Raw genomic sequence first — 19,041 nt, forward strand, 5'->3', positions numbered from 1 at the left:
CCTCTCTTCTAGCTTCTGGTGGTCTGCTGACAATACTTGGCATTCCTCAGGTCTTGGGAGCATCATCCCCATTTCTGCTTTTAATATCTCATGGCATTGTCCCTGTGTGCATGTCTGTGTCCAAACTTCCCCTTTTTAGAAAGCCATCAGTAATAATAGATTATAGGCCTCCCTATCTGGTATGACCTCATTTTAATTTAACTGATTACATCTGCAGCAACCTTGGTCTCAAGTAAGGTCACATTTGAGGTACTGTGGGCTCGCACTTCAACACGTGGATTTGGGGGGCACACAATTCAGTACACACATACTGTGTGGCTCACACATACCCAAGTCTGCCCCCCAGCTATGAGACCCAGAGCCAGCCCTAACTCCTCTGAGCACCATTTTCCTAAGCTCCAAAAGTTAGAGGATTAAGGAACACATAGACAGTCACAAAACAACAGCTACGGCACAACACTGGTCCATCTAGGGGAGAATAAAGACCACACCATGAGCCTCAACTCCACCTGCCAGTTTTGCAGCCCTGTGTCCTGGGTGTTTTAATGTATTTTTAACATCAGAGTTCAGTCTTCCTCACTGGAAAATGGGGATAACAATGATATGAATCCCACAGAAAAGAATATGAAAGATTTCATGAGAAAAGCACTTTGAAAACTCGACTGCTGACAGTGGTGGTGGTTCTGGTGGTGGTTTCTACAACACTGTACAAGCTTCTTAAACTGCAGTGAGGGGGTCCTGTGAGGAAGGTCTGGCAACCATGTGGATGGAGACTGCTGTTGCTGCTGCTGCTAAGTCACTTCAGTCATGTCCGACACCGTGCAACCCCATAGACGGCAGCCCACCAGGCTCCCCCGTCCCTGGGATTCCCCAGGCAAGAACACTGGAGTGGGTTGCCATTTTCTTCTCCAATGCATGAGAGTGAAAAGTGAAAGTGAAGTCGTTCAGTTGTGTCCAACTCTTCACAACCCCATGGAATGAGCCCATCAGGCTCCTCTGTCCACGGGATTTTCCAGACAAGAATACTGGAGTGGGTTGCCATTTCCTTCTCCAGGAGATCTTTCCGATCCAGGGATCGAACCCGGGTCTCCCGCACTGCAGGCAGATTCTTTACCACCTGAGCCATCAGGGAAGCCCAAAAGAAGGCAGAGGCTACACTAAAACAAGCCTTAACTCAAGCACCTGCCTTGAGATTGCTAGACCCAGAAAAAGCATTCCAACTTTATATCCAAAAAAAGGAAGGAATAGCCTTGGGAGTGTTAACTCAAATGTTGGGACCTGAGCCCCATCCTGTAGCTTACTTATCCAAGAAGCTCTACCCAACTTGCCTGAGGCTGGCCTCCCTGCCTTTGAAATCTTGCAGCTATTGCAGTCCTGATAGAAGATGCTTCAAAACTCTCTTTTGGGGGCAAACTAACTATTTTTACCAGCCACCAAGTGAAACAACTCCTGAATGGGAGAGGCCATTTATGGATCTCTGATCAAAGGATGCTCAGATATCAAGTAGTACTGACGGAAAATGCAGGACTGACTATATCCCCTTGTGAGGTTCTTAACCCAGCTACTCTCCTACCTACCCCCCGAGGGCTCTCTCCCCTTTCACTCTTGCCTAGAAACTTTGGACCATTGGACAAAACCCTGAGAGGGATTGTCAGAAGATCCTCTAACCAATCCTGAGGAAATCTGGTACACTGATGGAAGCAGCTTTGTCTTGGATGGAAAAAGAAGAGCCAGATATGCAGTAGTCTCCAATTTTGAGACCATAGAGGCTAAACCTTTGCCACCAGGTACTTCAGCTCAATTGGCTGAGCTCATAGCCCTGACTCAAGCTTTAGAGCTGGGGAAAGGAAAAAGGGTAGCCATTTACACTGACTCCAAGTGTGCCTTTCTGGTGCTACATGCACATGCGGCTATTTGGAAAGAAAGAGGCCACTTGACCACCTGAGGGTCCCCAATCAAATATGATGATCAAATCCTTAGGCTCTTGGAGGCAGTCCATCTTCCCGCTGAGGTTTCAGTCTCCCACTGTAAAGGACACCAAAAAGGGAGCACGGAAGTGGCACAAGGGAACCTAGCACCCAATCAGGCAGCTAAGAGAGCAGCATTACAGAACAATGACCTAATAGAGGTTGCCAACTTACTTCCACAGACTAATTCGCCTGAAACTCCTTCATATACTGAAGGTGAGATTCTTAAAGCTAACAGTGAGGGCTTTCAAGAAGATCATATGGGGTGGTTCCAAAAAGAGGGACTACTTTTCTGCTTGGGAACCTCTAATGGAAGTTGGTTAACTCCTTACATGCCACCACTTATTTAGGGGAGAAGGCCCTCCAAAAGATTACTAGAAAGATCCTTCAGAAAATAGGCCTCCAAACGACTAGATGTCAAGTGGTCTCCTCTTGTCCAACTTGCCAATTAACCCCCAAGGAGCTCAAAGACCCTAGCTGGCCCAGCCCATCCAATGGCGTGGGACCTACCCAGGAGAGGACTGGAAGATGGATTTCACCCAGATGCCAGTTTCTCAAGGGTATAAATACCTACTAGTCATGATAGATACATTCACAGGATGGATTAAAGGCTTTCCCACCTGGACTGAGAAGACTGAGGAGGTGGTAAAAAAAAAAACTGCTCCATGAAATCATTCTGAGATTTGGTCTGCCCAGGTCATTACAAAGTGACAATGGGACATCATTTACCTCTAAGGTCACCCAAGGGGTCTCTAAAGCATTGGGCATTATTTATTACCTCCATTGTGCCTGGAGGCCTCAGTCTTCAGGAAAAGTAGAAAGAGCCAAACAATTCTTAAAACTAGTGATAAAAAAGATAACCTAGGAGTTCTCCCTAGGATGGAAGGAGGCTTTACCAATAACTCTCCTCCACACCTGTACTGCCCCTAAGGAACAGGTTGGTCTTAGTCCTTATGAGATGCTATATGGGAGACCTTCTGTTTATGTCAATGACCTCTTCCTAGATCCAGTGGTTCAGACTCTCTGGTCTTATACCATGGCCATTGGGCAATTCCAACAAGAAATATGCTTGTAGGGTGTCAACCAGGACCCAAAAGATTCTAAAGAGCCACCACTATATGCTCCAGGGACTCAAGTCCTAATTAAAGTCTGGAAAGATGGGTCCCCAAAGGCTCAACTCCAGCCCACATGGAAAGGTCCCTACCCTGTAATATTTTCTACCCCCACAGTAGTCAAGGTATCAGGACATGTTTCCTGGATTCACTACTCATGAGTCAAGCTATGGAAGAAAACAGAAGAGGACACTCAATACACTGGTGAGCCCCTGGGAGATCTCAGATACCTATTCAGGACTACAGATGAGTGCCATTCTAATGAACACCCCCAAAATTAAGTTTCTGGGGATAAGATTTCTCAGGATAGCTCTAAAGAGCCAACACAGCTTGGCAGGGGTTGTACTCCAATATAGACAAGAGATACATCTCCTGATCCCAGAACAAGGAGGGACTTGAGCCATCTTGAAAGAGACATACTGTTTCTGGATAACTACCTCCAGCTAAGTTAAAGAAAATCTCACAGTCCTCAAGAAAAACATTCATATCCTACAAGATCTCAAAGAACGAGCTAGAGAGTTCTCAGGGTGGCTACAATCTCTCTTTGGGAGATCCTTCTCCTGGCGAGGGGGAATTTGGAGTTGGCTAATGCCCCTACTAATCCCTGATTATCACCATATTGATGCTGCTTATGATTGCTCCATATATTATCAACTGTCTAACCTGTTTTGTCTCTGGCCAGGTCAACAAGCTACAACATGCAGTGCCAGTTCAACAAGGATATATAAAACTATACCCGACCATGGAAAATATCACTCTCTCTTAGACGGACACCACTATAAGGACTCTGAGGCTTGAGACTAGCAAGAGGGAGAGGCCCAATGCCCCTTGTCATCCCAGCTCAGCAGGGAGCAGCCAGAGAGACCTCGACACCCCTACTCCCAAAGAACTGGGCCTCCCATCTATTGAGGGGGTAATGTTAGATAGTTAGAATAGGATAAAGGAGTCCAAAATGTCAGAGGCTAAAAGGCAAAGAAAGGGAAAAGCCCACAAAAATGGAACAAAAGAAAATGCTTGGACTGAATTCTCAGACTGGAGGGAGAACTTCAGGTGAAACAAATATGCCCCCTTCTCGGCTAGCCCAATTTACATAGAGCAGGTTCAAGGGCTGAGAGGAGACAATTTGTATAAAAGGAAGAAGCTAAGACGGATTGAGGCCTCTCCTTTTGGGTTGGCCCGCCCTCACACCTCAAGGGTGTACTATCCTTTGCTTAATAAAACTGAGCTGTAACTGAGCTGTAACACTGGTCCACCATTTCAAATCTTTGCTGTGGCAAGACAGAACCAAGGAAATTACACATTGCCCCCAACAAAACCCTGTTGCTAACTTAAGAGTTGAGAGCTGGGACTTTGGGTCAGATCCAAAAACATTTACTGAGAGCCTCATAAATGCTGGGCCTCCTTTCATACTCTGGCAAGGAAAATCAATAGACAAGGCTGGCTGCCTCCATGGAACTGACCCTCTAGCAAGAGGGGAAAGACAATAATACAGTACAGATACAGTATATTTCTAAATGTTATAGTGCTGGGGGAAAGTAGCAGAGGAGACTAAGGGGAAATTGGGCACAAATGCAGCAGAGGGAGAAGGCAAGCTAGGGTGCAAGAAGTAGTAAGACTTGAAAGGAGACTTGAAGGAGGCAAAGAAGTTGTCCAAGGAAGACATCTGTGGCAAAGGAAATGGCTGGACAGAAAGTTCTAAGAGGTTACATAGTCGAAATCCTGGCTTCACCATTTACTAGCTGTGTGGCCTTAATGATATCAGATCCAGTGGGGCTCCTGGGCACAAAAGCCCTTCTGTGTCCTTTGTTTCTATTTGTAGGAAATAGGCTTTATTCAGCCTCCAAGACCTTCCCTGAGTTCCAAAGGGAAGGTTCAAACAGTTACTAATTAGGGAAGGGAGGGAATGTAGAAATAAGGGAGGAGCAGTGAAGAAACAATAGTGCTGCCCTCAGGCAGGGCCCTGGATCACGCTCAGGGATACACATAACAATATCTTTGAGCTGTTTTGCAGAGACTGAAGCCTGCACCAGGTGGAAGAAGTTAACTGTATGCTGCCCACAAGCACAATGACCACAGACCAGTCATACCTTCACCACCAACCAATCAGAAGAATGTCTATGAGCTGACTGCACCCTCCTCTCTGAACCATTACTATAACCCTCACTACCCGCTCCAGTTTAGGACACAGTTTTAAGGGTTTTAGCCCACTTTGGCCTCCTTTGCGTGGCAACGCATTAAATCTTTTCTATTTAACCCAAAACTCTGTCTCTAAGAATTAAATCACTATGGGGTACAGAGGCCAGATTCGGCTTCATTAGTAAGTTACTGAAACTTTCTGAGCCTCAGTTTCCTCATCTACCAAGAGCACATCATGATAGTACCCACTGCAAAGGGTTGTCAGAGCAGTTAAAAGTCACCAAAGGCCAGAACAGAGGAGCAAGGATCACAAAGAACACTCATTCCCTCGAAAACAATGAAAATATGGGCAAAACAATGAAAATCAATCACTTTAGACTCTGACAACTAACTAAGCCACAAAAGTGAAGCTGCTCAGTCATGTCTGACCCTTTGTGACCCCACGGACTGTAGTCAGCCAGGCTCCTCCATCCATGGGATTCTCCAGGCAAGAATACTGGAGTGGATTGCCATTTCCTTCTCCAGGGGATCTTCCCGACCCAGGGATTAAACCCAGGTCTCCCTCATTGCAGGCAGACTCTTCACCATCTGAGCCACCAGGGAAGCTTAAAATCAACTATCAAAGAGAGACTACTGCTGCTGCTGCTGCTAAGTTGCTTCAGTCGTGTCCAACTCCGCGCGACCCCATAGACGGCCGCCCATCAGGCACCCCATCCCTGGGATTCTCCAAGCAGGAACACTGGAGTGGGTTGCCATTTCCTTCTCCAATGCATGAAAGTGAAAAGTGAAAGTGAAGCCGCTCAGTCGTGTCTGACGCTTAGCGACCCCATGGATTGCAGCCCACCAGGCTCCTCCGTCCACGGGATTCTTCCAGGCAAGAGTACTGGAGTGGGTTGCCATTGCCTTCTCCGAAGAGAGACTACTGAACATCAGCAAAAGAGTGGAGCCTGTGGTATTTCAACTTGGGGCTATTCCGATCCTCATCCCTCCCCAGAGTCCTGGTGACCAGCAGCCAGCCCTTTTGTGGACAACAGAGAGAGTCAAATGCACGGGGGGCTCCATTAAAAATGCAACATAGCAAAACTTATAGGATGCAGAAAAAGGAATGTTTAGAAGCAAATTTATAGTTATAAATGCCTATATTAAAAAATAGTAAAGATCCCAAATCGATACACTAATTTTCCACTTTAAGAAACTAGAAAAAGACAAGCAAACCAAGCCCAAAGCAAGCAGAAGGAAGGAAACAATAAAGTTTAGAGCTGAAACAACTGAAATATAGATTAGGAAAACAATAGAGAAAAGACAATGTAACCAAAAGCTGGCTCTTTGAAAGGATCAAAAAAGTTGGCAAACTTTTAGCTAGTCAGACTAAGGGGAAAAAAAGACTCATATTACTTAAATTAGCAATAAAAGAAAATAATTACTGACCTTACAGAAATAATGAGGATAAAAAGGGACAACTATGAAAACTATATTCCAATGAATTAGATACCTTAAATAAAATGGTCAAATACCTAGTAAGTCATAAATTATTGAAACTGGTTTAAAAATTTGATAATCAGAATAGACTTATAACAAATAGATTGCATTCAGTTCAGTTCAGTTCAGTCACTCAGTTGTGTCTGACTCTTTGCGACCCCATGAACCACAGCACGCCAGGCCTCCCTGTCCATCACCAGCTCCAAGAGTCCACCCAAACCCATGTCCATTGAGTCAGTGATGCCATCCAACCATCTCATCCTCTGTCGTCCCCTTCTCCTCCTGCCCTCAATCTTTCCCCAACATCAGGGTCTTTTCAAATGAGTCAGCTCTTTGCATCAGGTGGCCAAAGTATTGCAGTTTCAGCTTCAACATCAGTCCTTCCAGTGAACACCCAGGACTGATCTCCTTTAGAATGGACTGGTTGGATCTCCTTGCTGTCCAACAGACTCTCAAGAGTCTTCTCCAACACCACAGTTCAAAAGAATCAATTCTTCGGTGCTCAGCTTTCTTTATAGTCCAACTCTCACATCCATACATGACCACTGGAAAAACCATAGCCTTGACTAGAAGGATCTTTGTTGACAAAGTAATGTCTCTGCTTCTTAATATGCTGTCTAGGTTGGTCAAAACTTTCCTTCCAAGGAGTAAGTGTCTTTTAATTTCATGGCTGCAATCACCATCTGCAGTGATTTTGGAGCCCAGAAAAATAAAGTCAGCCACTGTTTCCACTGTTTCCCCATCTATTTGCCATGAAGTGATGGCACCAGATGCCATGATCTTAGTTTTCTGAATGTTGAGCTTTAAGCCACCTTTTTCACTCTCCTCTTCCACTTTCATCAAGAGGCTCTTTAGGTCTTCTTCACTTTCTGCCATAAGGGTGGTGTCATCTGCATATCTGAGGTTATTGATATTTCTCCCAGCAGTCTTGACTTCAGCCTGTGCTTCCTCCAGCCCAGCGTTTCTCATGATGTACTCTGCATAGAAGTTAAATAAGCAGGGTGACAATATACAGCCTTGACGTACTCCTTTTCCTATTTGGAACCAGTCTGTTGTTAAATGCCCAGTTCTAACTGTTGCTTCCTGACCTGCATACACGTTTCTCAAGAGGTAGGTCAAGTGGTCTGGTATCCCCATCTCTTTCAGAATTTTCCAGTTTATTGTGATCCACACAGTCAAAGGCTTTGGCATAGTCAATAAAGCAGAAATAGATGTTTTTCTGGAACTCTCTTGCTTTTTCGATGATCCATCGGATGTTGGCAATTTGATCTCTGGTTCCTCTGCCTTTTCTAAAACCAGCTTGAACATCTGGAAGTTCATGGTTCATGTATTGCTGAAGCCTGGCTTGGAGAATTTTGAGCACTACTTTACTAGTGTGTGAGATGAGTACAACTGTACAGTAGTTTGAGCATTCTTTGGCATTGCCTTTCTTTGGGATTGGAATGAAAACTGACCTTTTCCAGTCCTGTGGCCACTGCTGAGTTTTCCAAATTTGATGGCATATTGAGTGCAGCACTTTCACAGCATCGTCTTTGAGGATTTGAAATAGCTCAACTGGAATTTCATCACCTCCACTAGTTTTGTTCAAGTAATTCTTAAACTAATTCAGCAACAAAGCCCAGACCCAGATGACTTGACTAGTGAACTCTTCAAAATAAATAATTAATATCAATATATACAATCTCTACAAAAAAAAAGAAGAGGACACTTTTCAACTTGTTCTATGAGGTCTCTGAAGTCCAACCAGTCAGACATCACAAGACAATTACAGACCAATATCCCTTGTGAATAGATACATTAAGATCCTCAATAAAATACTTGCAAACTGAATCTAACAACATATAAAAAGTACTATTCACCATAACCAAGTGGGTTTTACCCCAGGAAATACAAAGTTGGTTTAACATCTGAAAGTTAACTAATATAACTAGTACACCATATAAACAGAATAAAGCCTCAATATCACTAATCGTCAGGGAAATGCAAACAAAAACTGCAATGAGATATCACCTCTCATCTGTGAGGATGACTATTACCAAAAAAAAAAAAGATAACAAATGTGGGTGAGAATGTGGAAAAATCAGAAGCTTTGTGCATTGTTGGTAGAACGTAAAATGTCACAGGCACTAAGGAAAACAACATGGATGTTTCTCAAAACAAATTAAAATAGAACTACCATATAATCTAACAATCTCAATCTCTGGGTATATATCCAAAGGAAATGAAAACAGGATATCAAAAAGGTTTGCTTTAAACATGGTTATTGCAGTATTATTCATAATAGGCAAGATACAGAAAAACCCTAAGTGTCCATCAATAGATAAATAGACAAAGGTGATATATGTGTATCATAGATATATGATACACACACAATGGATTATTATTCAGCCATAAAAAAGAAAGAAATCCTGGCGTTTGCAACAATATGGATGGAGCTTGGGCAAATTCTGCTAAGTGAAATAAATCAGATAGAGAAAGACAAATACTATAGGATTTCATGTGTATGTGGAATCTAAAAAAGCCAAACTCCAAGAAACAAAGAGTACAGTGATGGTCACCAGGGACTGGAAGGTAGGAGAACTGAGAAGACACTGGTCAAAGGGAAATTTGCAGTTAGAAGATGAATAAGTTCTGGGAAACTAATGTACTATAGTCGTGACTATAGTCACGACTATAGTTATAGTCGTGGCTATAGTTGACAATACTGTGTCACATACTTCAAAACTAGCTAAGAAACTGGATCTTAAATGTTCTTACCACAAAAAATAAATGATAGCTATATGATGTGATAGGAGTCTTAGCTCAAGGTACAGTGGTAATTATGTTGCGGTATTAAAACCTTTCAAATCAATACGTTGTTGTTGTTGTTTAGTTGCTCAGTCATGTCTGACTCTGTCGTGCCAGGCTCCTCTGTCTATGCAATTCCCCAGGCAAGAATACTGGAGTGGGTTGCCATTTCCTCCTTCAGGGGATCTGCCTGACCCAGGGATTGAACCTGCATCTCCTGCTTGGTAGGCAGATTCTTTACCATCTGAGCCATCTGATGAGTATAATCAACACCTTAAACTCACACAATGTTGTATGTCAATTATGTCTCAATAAAAGAAAAGAAGACCTCCCCAGTCTTCCCAATACACTCAGTTTCTGCCTCCAGAGGGCCTGAAAATCTCAAGCATAAAGGAGACTGTTTAAATCATCCATCACTTACCAGCACCGGAACCTTGGAAAAGTCAGCTCTGAGCTTTAAAGCACCCTCCAACTCTAATACCCAAAGACTGGATGTCACAGCAAAAGAGAAATCAGATCATGTTATCTAGTTGGTTGCCCTGGCCTTTAGGGTCCTGAATTATTTTAGCTTCTGTTAGTCTCATCTTTACCATGGTCCCCTGTGACCTTCTCCAGCTCCTTCAACATAAGCCAGGTTCCCACCTCAGAGCCTTTGCATCCACAGTTCCCCCAGCCTGCACACCCCTCCCACCCTGACTCCCTGTTATCATTCAGGTCTCAGCTCAAATGTCACCTCCTCAGGACTGATCCCCTGTCACTCAAACCAAACACATGCCCTCATACTATTCTCATCAGTCTCTGAAATTCGTATATGTTTTCTTGATTTCCACCAATCTTCTCTACTAAAACACGTTCCACAAGAGCAAGGATGCTCTTAGAACAGGGCCTGGTACTTACAGGTTTTCAATAATTACCTGTTGAAAGAATGAATGTTCTTAACTGAGTGGGAGCCACATCAGCTAAGGAAGGATTCATTTGATACGTTTACTGATGCTTAGCAGGGAGCTGAATCCTGAGGCCGCAGGCTGGAAAGAATTGATCAGATACAAGGCAGGCAGGTTACCCTGGCACCAGGCCCCAGGAAGCAGCAGAAAAAAGGTTGCTACAAAGAGAGTTTCAGGACCAATCCCAGACTCAGTCCCTTACTGCTGCAACACACATACAAACACACAAGGGCTCACACACATTCTGCCTCCCAAGAAAAACAGCTTAACAGCTCCAGCTCCCCAGATCACAGTCTAAGATCCCAGACAGGGGGAAAGATCGTTCTTTGTAATTACTGCGTAGGAGCTTCCATACGGCACCCTGCTGAGATCAGGGAAGCAATACGGATTTGAACAGACGGCTTATTAAATTATCCACTGCAGCAACTCAATGAGCACTTCCAAATGGCTTGATTTTTTTTCCCTATTTTTTTCCTATCCATGGTTGTTTTAATGTTTGCTTTCTTCTGTCCACTGTTCAGGATTTCCGTTAGGTGTTCAGATCACTGCTTTCCTTCTGCCAGCGGCGGTTTTTTATCATCCACCTCCCTGACTCTTTCATGTGGTGTGGGGGATACAGAAAGAGTCAAGTTGCAGGCTGGACCCATTTTTGGAAGTCAGGAGACCGAGTCTCGCGTCTTGGTTCTGTGTGATCCAGGGCAAGCTAACAACTTCTTTGAGCTGCGGTTTCCACATGGGTAAAATAGGGGTTTTCAGGGAGGGGAAAAGTCTCCCTTTACCCCTTTTGAGTTCTTGTGTCTGCACTATTACTAAAGTTAACAATAAATAGATTGACAGGAGAAATTTTTAAAAGAATTTTAATTGTGCACACAGAAGTCTCATAGAAACGGGACTTAAAAAATGGCCAGGGACTTCCCTGGTAGTCCAGTGGTTAAGAATCCTATTTCCAATGCAGGAGTGCTTAGTCACTTCAGTCGTGTCCGACTCTTTGCAACTTCATGGACCACAGCCTGCCAGGCTCCTCTGTCCATGGGATTCTCCAGGCAAGAATACTGGATTGGGTTGCCAATTCCTCCTCCAGGGGATCATCCTAACCCAGGGGTCAAATCCAGGTCTCCTGCATTGCAGGCAGATTCTTTACCTTCTGAGCTACCAGGGAAGCCCCAAGACATCACATGCCATGGGGGATTTAAGCCCATGAGCCACAGCTACTGAGCCTGTGCACCACAATGAAAGATCCTGCATGCTGCAACTAAGATCAGACGCAGCCAATAAATTTTTTTACAGTGGCCAAAACAAGCAGCTTTTTTACTTTTTAGACAAACAATGAGTTTGTGAGGAATCAACAGGACAAAGAAACTTAGGTTTTTTTTTTTTTTTTTTTTTTATAAATTTATTTATTTTACTTGGGGGCTAATTACTTTACAATATTGTAATAGTTTTTGCCATACATTGACAAGAATCAGCCATGGGTTTACATGTGGGGAACACATGAAACTTAGGTTTTAGAGGTTCACTTAGTGAAAAATCTAAACAAAGTTTGGACTTGGGGGAGCAAATTAAAGAAGTAACAAGGTTGTTTACACAGGCTTCTCAGCCTGAATTCCCCATTTCTGCTTATAAGGGTGTTCTTCTACCTCCAGATGCATGAGATATAGCTCCTGCTTCCAGGGAAACAGAGAAGAGGGTCAGACTATCCTCTTGTATTGGCCATTTCTTAAGTTTAATTCAAAATAATCAATATGCCATTGGAACATATTTGGGGGTGGCCTTCTGAGCCCCAACAGGGTCATAACACAATTAAGTTGCCACTCAGGATAGGACAGAGCTTGGAGGGAATGACATCTATCAGTCTGCTCAGCCGTCATGACCATGTCAGCTGGATCTTTGCCCTTTGTCTAAGACACAATAACTTCACAAGTGCTAAAGAGAAGTGTTAGTCGCTCAGTCTGTGTGCAGCTCTTTGCAACCCCATGGAGCCTTGCCAGGTTCCTCTGTCCATGGGATTCTCCAGGCAAGCATATTGGAGTGCAAAGCTGTTCCCTTCTCCAGGGAATGTTCCTGATCCTGGGATCAAACCCAGGTCTCCTGCATTGCAGGCAGATTCCTTACTGTTTGAGCCACCAGGGAAGCCCTGATAAGCACTGTAAAGAAGACTTCTGCCTCCAGATAGCTCTGTAGACATGCTCCATGGAAGAGCTCTTCATTTTGATTAATGGGCATCCCACTTTGAAAATGTAAACAGATTTGTGAAAGAGTAATAGCTAGCTACTAGTCATTCTCACTTTAGTGTGAATCTGATTACAAGCATGGTTTTCCTTGAAAGGGCCACATGAGCCCTGCCTAGATGAGGGGATGAATGTTCTGGCAGCATCCCTTAGAAGGTATGACCTTAAAGAAAACTCAAATTCTCTAATACTCAGACTCCTGTCCGTAAAATGAGGGTACTAAGAACTACTTCATTGAATCATCATTAGAATTAAATGAGATACAGTTTAAAGCAATTAGCATGAGCTAACACAGAAAAAAAACTTAGTGAGACTTACCTACTGCTACCATTACTAACAGTAATATCATTATTATTATTTATTATTACTACCATTACCACCACCACCGCAGCAGCAGTAGTAATCACCAATAATCAGCATAGCACCTTTAGAATCTTGTTTGCAAAGATATCCATCTTTTAAAGCCTCTTTTCTATCATTAATCCACTGTCATTTAACAAACCACTTCGAAACTTAGAGTTCCAAAACAAGAGTCATTCATTCTCTCGGGAGATGACTCGCCTGCGCTTCATGTGGCATCAGCTGAGGTAGCCCAAGTAGGGACTAAAGGACCCACTTTCAAGATAGCTCATTCACGCTGCTAGAATACTGGAGTGACCATTGACTTAGCACTCAGCCAGGGCTATGCAACTCACTTCCCCTCCCTGAGTTGGCTGGGCTTCCTAGCAGCATAGTGATTGGGTAGGGAGAGTGAACATATTAAGAACATGTGATAGGATGACATTTTTATGACTTAGCCTTAGAAGTCACAGACCAGGAGCTTCCCTGGTGGTCTAGTGGTTGAGAATCTGCCTGCCAAAGCAGAGGTCATGGGTTTGATCCCTGGTCTGGGAAGTTCCCACATGCCACGGAGGAACTAAGCTCCTAGTGCCACAACTACTGAGCCAGTGCTCTAGAGCCTGTGAGCCACAATCCCTGAGCGATAGGACCTGCAACTACTGAAGACCATGTGTCTACAGCCTGTGTTCTGCAACAAGAGAAGCCACTGCAATGAGAAGCCTGCTCACTGCAAGGAAGAGTAGCCCACCCCACCCCAACAGTCACAACTAAAGTCTGTGCCAAAAATAAATAAATCAATCTAAAAAAAAAAAAAAAAGTCCTGGTTCACAAAGACACTAACATTATTTGAAAAAAAAAAAAAGTCACATACCATCACTTGCTCTGTACTCTCTCTACATAGTCACAAAGACCCACCAGTGTTCAAGGGGAGGGGACATAGACTCTACCTCTTGATGGAGAATATTAAGATTCTAGCAAAACACGTAAGATGGGAGAATTATTGCAGCCTTCTTTGGAAAATATAACACAAAATAGTCTTCCCTGACTTTCAAACACAAGAAGCTGTATTCCCTCACTTTGTGTCCAAATTTCTTGCAGCATCTACATTACTCTGAATCTCTCAGCACTTTGTTTTTTTTTTTTCTAATGTGCAAAATAATGGCGCAGATGATGATAGAAGGGAAAAATAGAGATGCTTCACAATTTGATTCTGCCATCACTATTTAAGCAGACAGCTCTAAAATATAACCTTATTCATTTAGAACCTTTCAAACCCTCAATCTCTTCATCTGTGAAAGAGTAATAATAACTACACCACAATAAATTTTTTAAGAGGATTAAATTAAACAAACCAAACTTCATGAAGCACTTAACACATATTTAGTAATCCTGGCTTCTAAGCCGTTAGCACAAAAATATTAGCTATTATGACAATGCCACAAAGTTGGAATTTGCAACAATTCATAAAGAAAACAGATTTATCTTACCTTAAGAATATACTTGTAGCCAGTAAAAGTTAAAGGTAGAGAAGATAAGGGATGGAATAGAAGAGGAGAGATATTTTAAATATTTATGGCACAACTTTTTAAAGCCTTTGACATGGAGGAGATGGGGCCTGTATGGCCTCTCCAGCGTTGAGTCTTTTGGGAAGGCTGGGGGAGGGTGGTTATCCCAGATGGTGGGGAAAGGCATGAGTGCGCCTATGGTCTGTGGGCATCAGGGATCCTTGCAGAGTCCTGCCGGGCTCAACCAGGCCACACCGTGAGAAGGACGACGTTCCAAGCCCTTTCCAGCTCTGAAAGTCTGCTCCTCCACTAGCAGAAGTTCTTTGGATTACCGATAACAGAATCTGACTCTGGAGTCTTAAATCATAAAGGAAACTTAGTGAAAAGATGCTAGAGTATCAAAAAAGGCAGGGAGACCTTACCAAAGTGCCGCCAGTATGGGAACTCAAGCTCCAGGGGCCACCAGGTCAGCCTCTCCATTCCCTGATTCCAGCCCTCTGCCCACGCTTTGGCAGCTACAGCCAGGGAGCAGTGTCCCGTGTGGTGGGCGTGGCTGCAGTTAGCTCAGCCCACGTGAAGCGGCAGCTGCAGACAGTCAGGCAGCCGATACACACCTGTACTCAATCCCGGCTCTGAATGTCTCCATCTCCTCGTCTGTGTATTCCGTGCGGTGCTCAGCTGGGACAATCTCAGCCAACTATGTGAACCAAAGCAGAGCCTCAGTGAGGGGTGAGCCTCGGCAGTTTGGGCCTTTGAATAAAAAGCAAATTGAGGGAACCACGTCTCTGCAAGTGGCACAATTGTGTTCCTTTTTATGGCTAAGTAATATTCCATTGTGTATATGTAGTACATCCCCTTTATCCATTCCTCTGCTGAGAGACATTTAGCTTGCAACTATACTCCAATGGCACCCCACTCCAGTACTCTTGCCTGGAAAATCCCATGGACGGAGGAGCCTGGTAGGCTACAGTCCATGGGGTCGCTAAGAGTCGGACGACTGAGCGACTTCACTTCCACTTTTCCCTTTCATGCATTGGAGAAGGAAATGGCAACCCACTCCAGTATTCTTGCCTGGAGAATCCCAGGGATGGCGGAGCCTGGTGGGCTGCCGTCTATAGGGTTGCACAGAGTCGGACACTACTGAAGCGACTTAGCAGCAGCAGCAGCAGCATACTCCAATAATTTTTTTTTAAAAGCAAATGAGGCAAAAAGCAATGGCAAGTGCCGGAGGACAAAGAGCTTCTTCATGGAAAAAGCCCTCACCAGCTTCCCCCTTCTCCCTCTTCACTGTCACAAAAACTGCCTGCACTGGGTGAGGAGCTGGGGTACCTGGGGAAGAATTTGATCACCAAGATATGTTTCTTATTCATCTACCGCGTGCCAGACAGTGTTCTGGTGCTTCAGAGGTAAACAGACTGTGTGTTTCCCACCAGACAATATGCTTAGTGGTTAAGATCCCAACTGGGAAAGATAGAGATCAGGGTTCAGATTCCAGTTTTTCCTCTTCTGTGCTGTGTAACCTTGCCTATGCCTCCTCAAGTGGCAGTGAATGTGGCTAATAATTGAGCCCTGTTGCCCCTTATACCGGAGAAGGCAATGGCACCCCAACGCAGTACTCTTGCCTGGAGAATTCCAGGGACAGGGGAGCCTGGTGGGCTGCTGTCTATGGGGTCGCACAGAGTCGGACACAACTGAAGCGACTTAGCAGCAGCAGCAGCAGCAGCAGTCCCTTATATGTAAAATCTCAGGCCTTCTGTGAGCATTATCCCACTTAAGAGTCAAAGCAACCTTATAAAGAAACATTCTTATTCCTATTTTATAAATAAAAAACTTGAGACTTTGTTTATATAACTTACTCAAGAAAAATATATATATCAAGAGGAAGTACCAAGATTCAAACCTAGATCACTCCAGTTTTTTTGGCCATGCCATGTTGCTTATGAAATGTTAGTTCCCAGACCAGGGATTGAACCCAGGCCCCCGGCAGTGAGGGTGCAGAGTCCTTACCACCAGACTGCCAGTGAATTCCCCAAGACCACTCCAATTTTAGACCACATATTCTGTCCACAGATCCAGTATCAGTCAATGTTGGTTCTCTGTGACTTCAGCCATACAATGTCCTTTTAAAACAAAACAAAACTTCAATCAGCAAAATAGGGCAGTGTCCCTCATGCCATCTTAAAAAATAATAAACTACTACATTTCATTCTTGCCCTAAGTAAAACTAAATCTCTCCCAAAGTGTCAGATGTATTACTAATTACACAATTATATTATGCAGTCGTGCTGGTAATAAAATTCTTGGAGTGCTTTCAGCAAATTTGAGTTTGGAGAAAATAATGGCTTGCTTTAAAATTATTTACTAAATTAAGCAATTCTTTACTCAACATTGTTTTTAATAATTCAAGAACAAGATGTTTTATCATGAACACTCCCCTAAAACCAAGTTTTAAAAAAAAATCCATTCTTATTAGTATGGACACAGTTGCTCCAGTAAGGTATTTTTTAAAAAAAATATTTAATATTCCTGCTTTGCCAGGCAGAGGAGAGTTTTTCACCCTTTCTATTCTTTCAACTGAGATTAGGTTGTATTTCCCTCCTGCCCCCAGAATTGACAGAGCTGGGGAGAAAAGGCCACAATTTCATCTACTTCCCTCAGCAGGTGACCACAGATGTTTGCAAATCCGTGGTAGGGAGGGGGGAAAAAATGCCATGACAGAAATTCTGACTCCTTTCCAAAAATAACTGAAACATCGGCCATGCCACATACTCTCTGCAATGTGACATTGTCACCCCCTCATCAAGAAGTGGAATCTACTTGATCTCCTTGAATCTTCATGGGCCTGTGACTGCATGGACCAGTAGAATATGGTGAAAGTAAAGGGAAGTAGGCTCAGCCCTTACCTGGCCTGGCAGCTTCTGCATCCTTCCTCTTGAAACACTCATCCTGAGATGCTCCCTCTCAGGACCCAACCACCATGCTGTAAGACACACAAGCCACCTGGAGACACCATGTGCGGGCGCTCTAACTGACAACCAGCCTCAAGTGCCAACATGTGAGAGAGCCATCTTGGATATCCCATCCACTCCCGCCTTCAGATGCCTGCAGTCCTAGCTGCCAACTGAGCATAAGCAGCCTCTAGCAAGAACCACCCCACTGAGCCCGTTCAACCCACAGAAACATGAGAGTGCATAAGTGTTTGTTTTAAGCCACAGGACTTTGGGGAGGTTTGTTATGTGGCAATAGATAACCAGATACCTCTCTTCCAATTAGTCATATGTGTGAACCAAGGTGAGATTTGTCCATTGAGTGAGTGATGAATCTCCATGAAGGCACAATTAAAAATTTCTTGCTCTTCTTTGGGCCTCTGTTTTTCCATCTATGAAACACAGAGGTAGGACTAGATCAGAGTTATAGCCCAGAGGTCATTGTGGAAGTCACTATTTAGAGCCAATTCAAAATATTAGAGAAATATTAGAGGAAAAGCTAATGGAAGCTGCACATTTACCTGTGATAAAGTCACACTACATAGCTAAAAACCAATTCCTCTTGTTTTTGGCTGCCATGATACAAGCTGGTGTGTCAACACTGTTCCCTTTTGCCAGTCAGAAGCTGTTTAGCAGTCACATATGGCCTTGATAGCTAGAAATGAAATAAAGAATTAAATGCTGCTTAATTCATGCAGGTTGCTGAGCAAAAAAAAAATTTCAAAACATGAACTTCCTGGCTGAAAAGAAGTCCTCAAGGATGGAAAAAAACGGTAATGACTAGGCTGTGCCACCTGTAATAATGCTAATAGCTACCATGTATTGACCACTTACAATGAGTCAGGCTACATGCTATGCTACCTGTGTTACAAGTATTAACTCATCTAATCCTTCACATGACCCATGAGGTGAGTACTATTACCACCCCCATTTGACAGAGGGGAAAACTGAGGCAAGAGGGACAAACTATGTTGTGTAAAACCATACAACTAGTAAGTGGCAGCACCAGGACTCAAATCCATCAAATTCTAAGTATGCAAAATGCTGGTTCCCAAAAATGCTGTATTTGTGTGTAACCCAATTAAATATCCAAAGATTGTTCCTTCCACCTCCTCCCTCTTAGACAATCCATGTTAGGAGGGCCGTTGATGTTTGAATAAGAGTACAGGTCTTTGTCATGGCATGAAGAAGTGGGCCTGGGTGTTTCATGAGATGAGTTGACATCACTCAGGAATGAGCTCTCACACACTGTTTGAGGCAGGGGATGGAGTGTGCAAATGGATACCAACCCTTTGGAGGCTTGTCCCAACATTTAATAATGCTCAAGATGTAGCCTCACCATGTCCCAGCAATCCCTTTCCTAGGCAATATGCCCCAGAAAAACTCATGCACATGTAACAAGGAAGGACATACATGGAAGTGTATCACAGAGTGTTGGTTGTAACAAAATGCATAGAAGCAAACTCAACATCCATCAACAGGAAAATGGAAAAATAGACTGTATATTACTGTCATTCAAGGTATTACTATATAGTAAACTAGAACTAGGTCAACTAG

The 19,041-nt window shown here is 43.6% G+C and overlaps 1 protein-coding gene across 2 annotated transcripts in view; it reads right to left on the reverse strand.

Moving 5' to 3' along the window:
• LOC145508725 (uncharacterized) overlaps positions 1-19,041 on the reverse strand; it is a 617,339-nt gene that overhangs the window by 552,840 nt on the left and 45,458 nt on the right. For both annotated transcript variants that reach the window (XR_014055566.1, XM_081495991.1), the window contains exons 3-7: positions 18,006-18,139; positions 17,756-17,876; positions 17,401-17,477; positions 16,505-16,617; positions 15,112-15,194 (exon numbers count right to left, since the gene is read on the reverse strand). Coding sequence is in view for 1 of the 2 variants with exons in the window: in XM_081495991.1 (XP_081352117.1) it covers positions 18,080-18,139 (60 nt within the window). In the remaining variant the exon portion in view is untranslated. The remainder of the gene's footprint in view (positions 1-15,111; positions 15,195-16,504; positions 16,618-17,400; positions 17,478-17,755; positions 17,877-18,005; positions 18,140-19,041) is intronic.

This window comes from Giraffa tippelskirchi, chromosome 6 (assembly GCF_054371585.1).
Source record: "Giraffa tippelskirchi isolate mGirTip1 chromosome 6, T2T-mGirTip1v1.2.pri, whole genome shotgun sequence".
In the NCBI taxonomy this organism is placed as follows: domain Eukaryota; kingdom Metazoa; phylum Chordata; class Mammalia; order Artiodactyla; family Giraffidae; genus Giraffa; species Giraffa tippelskirchi.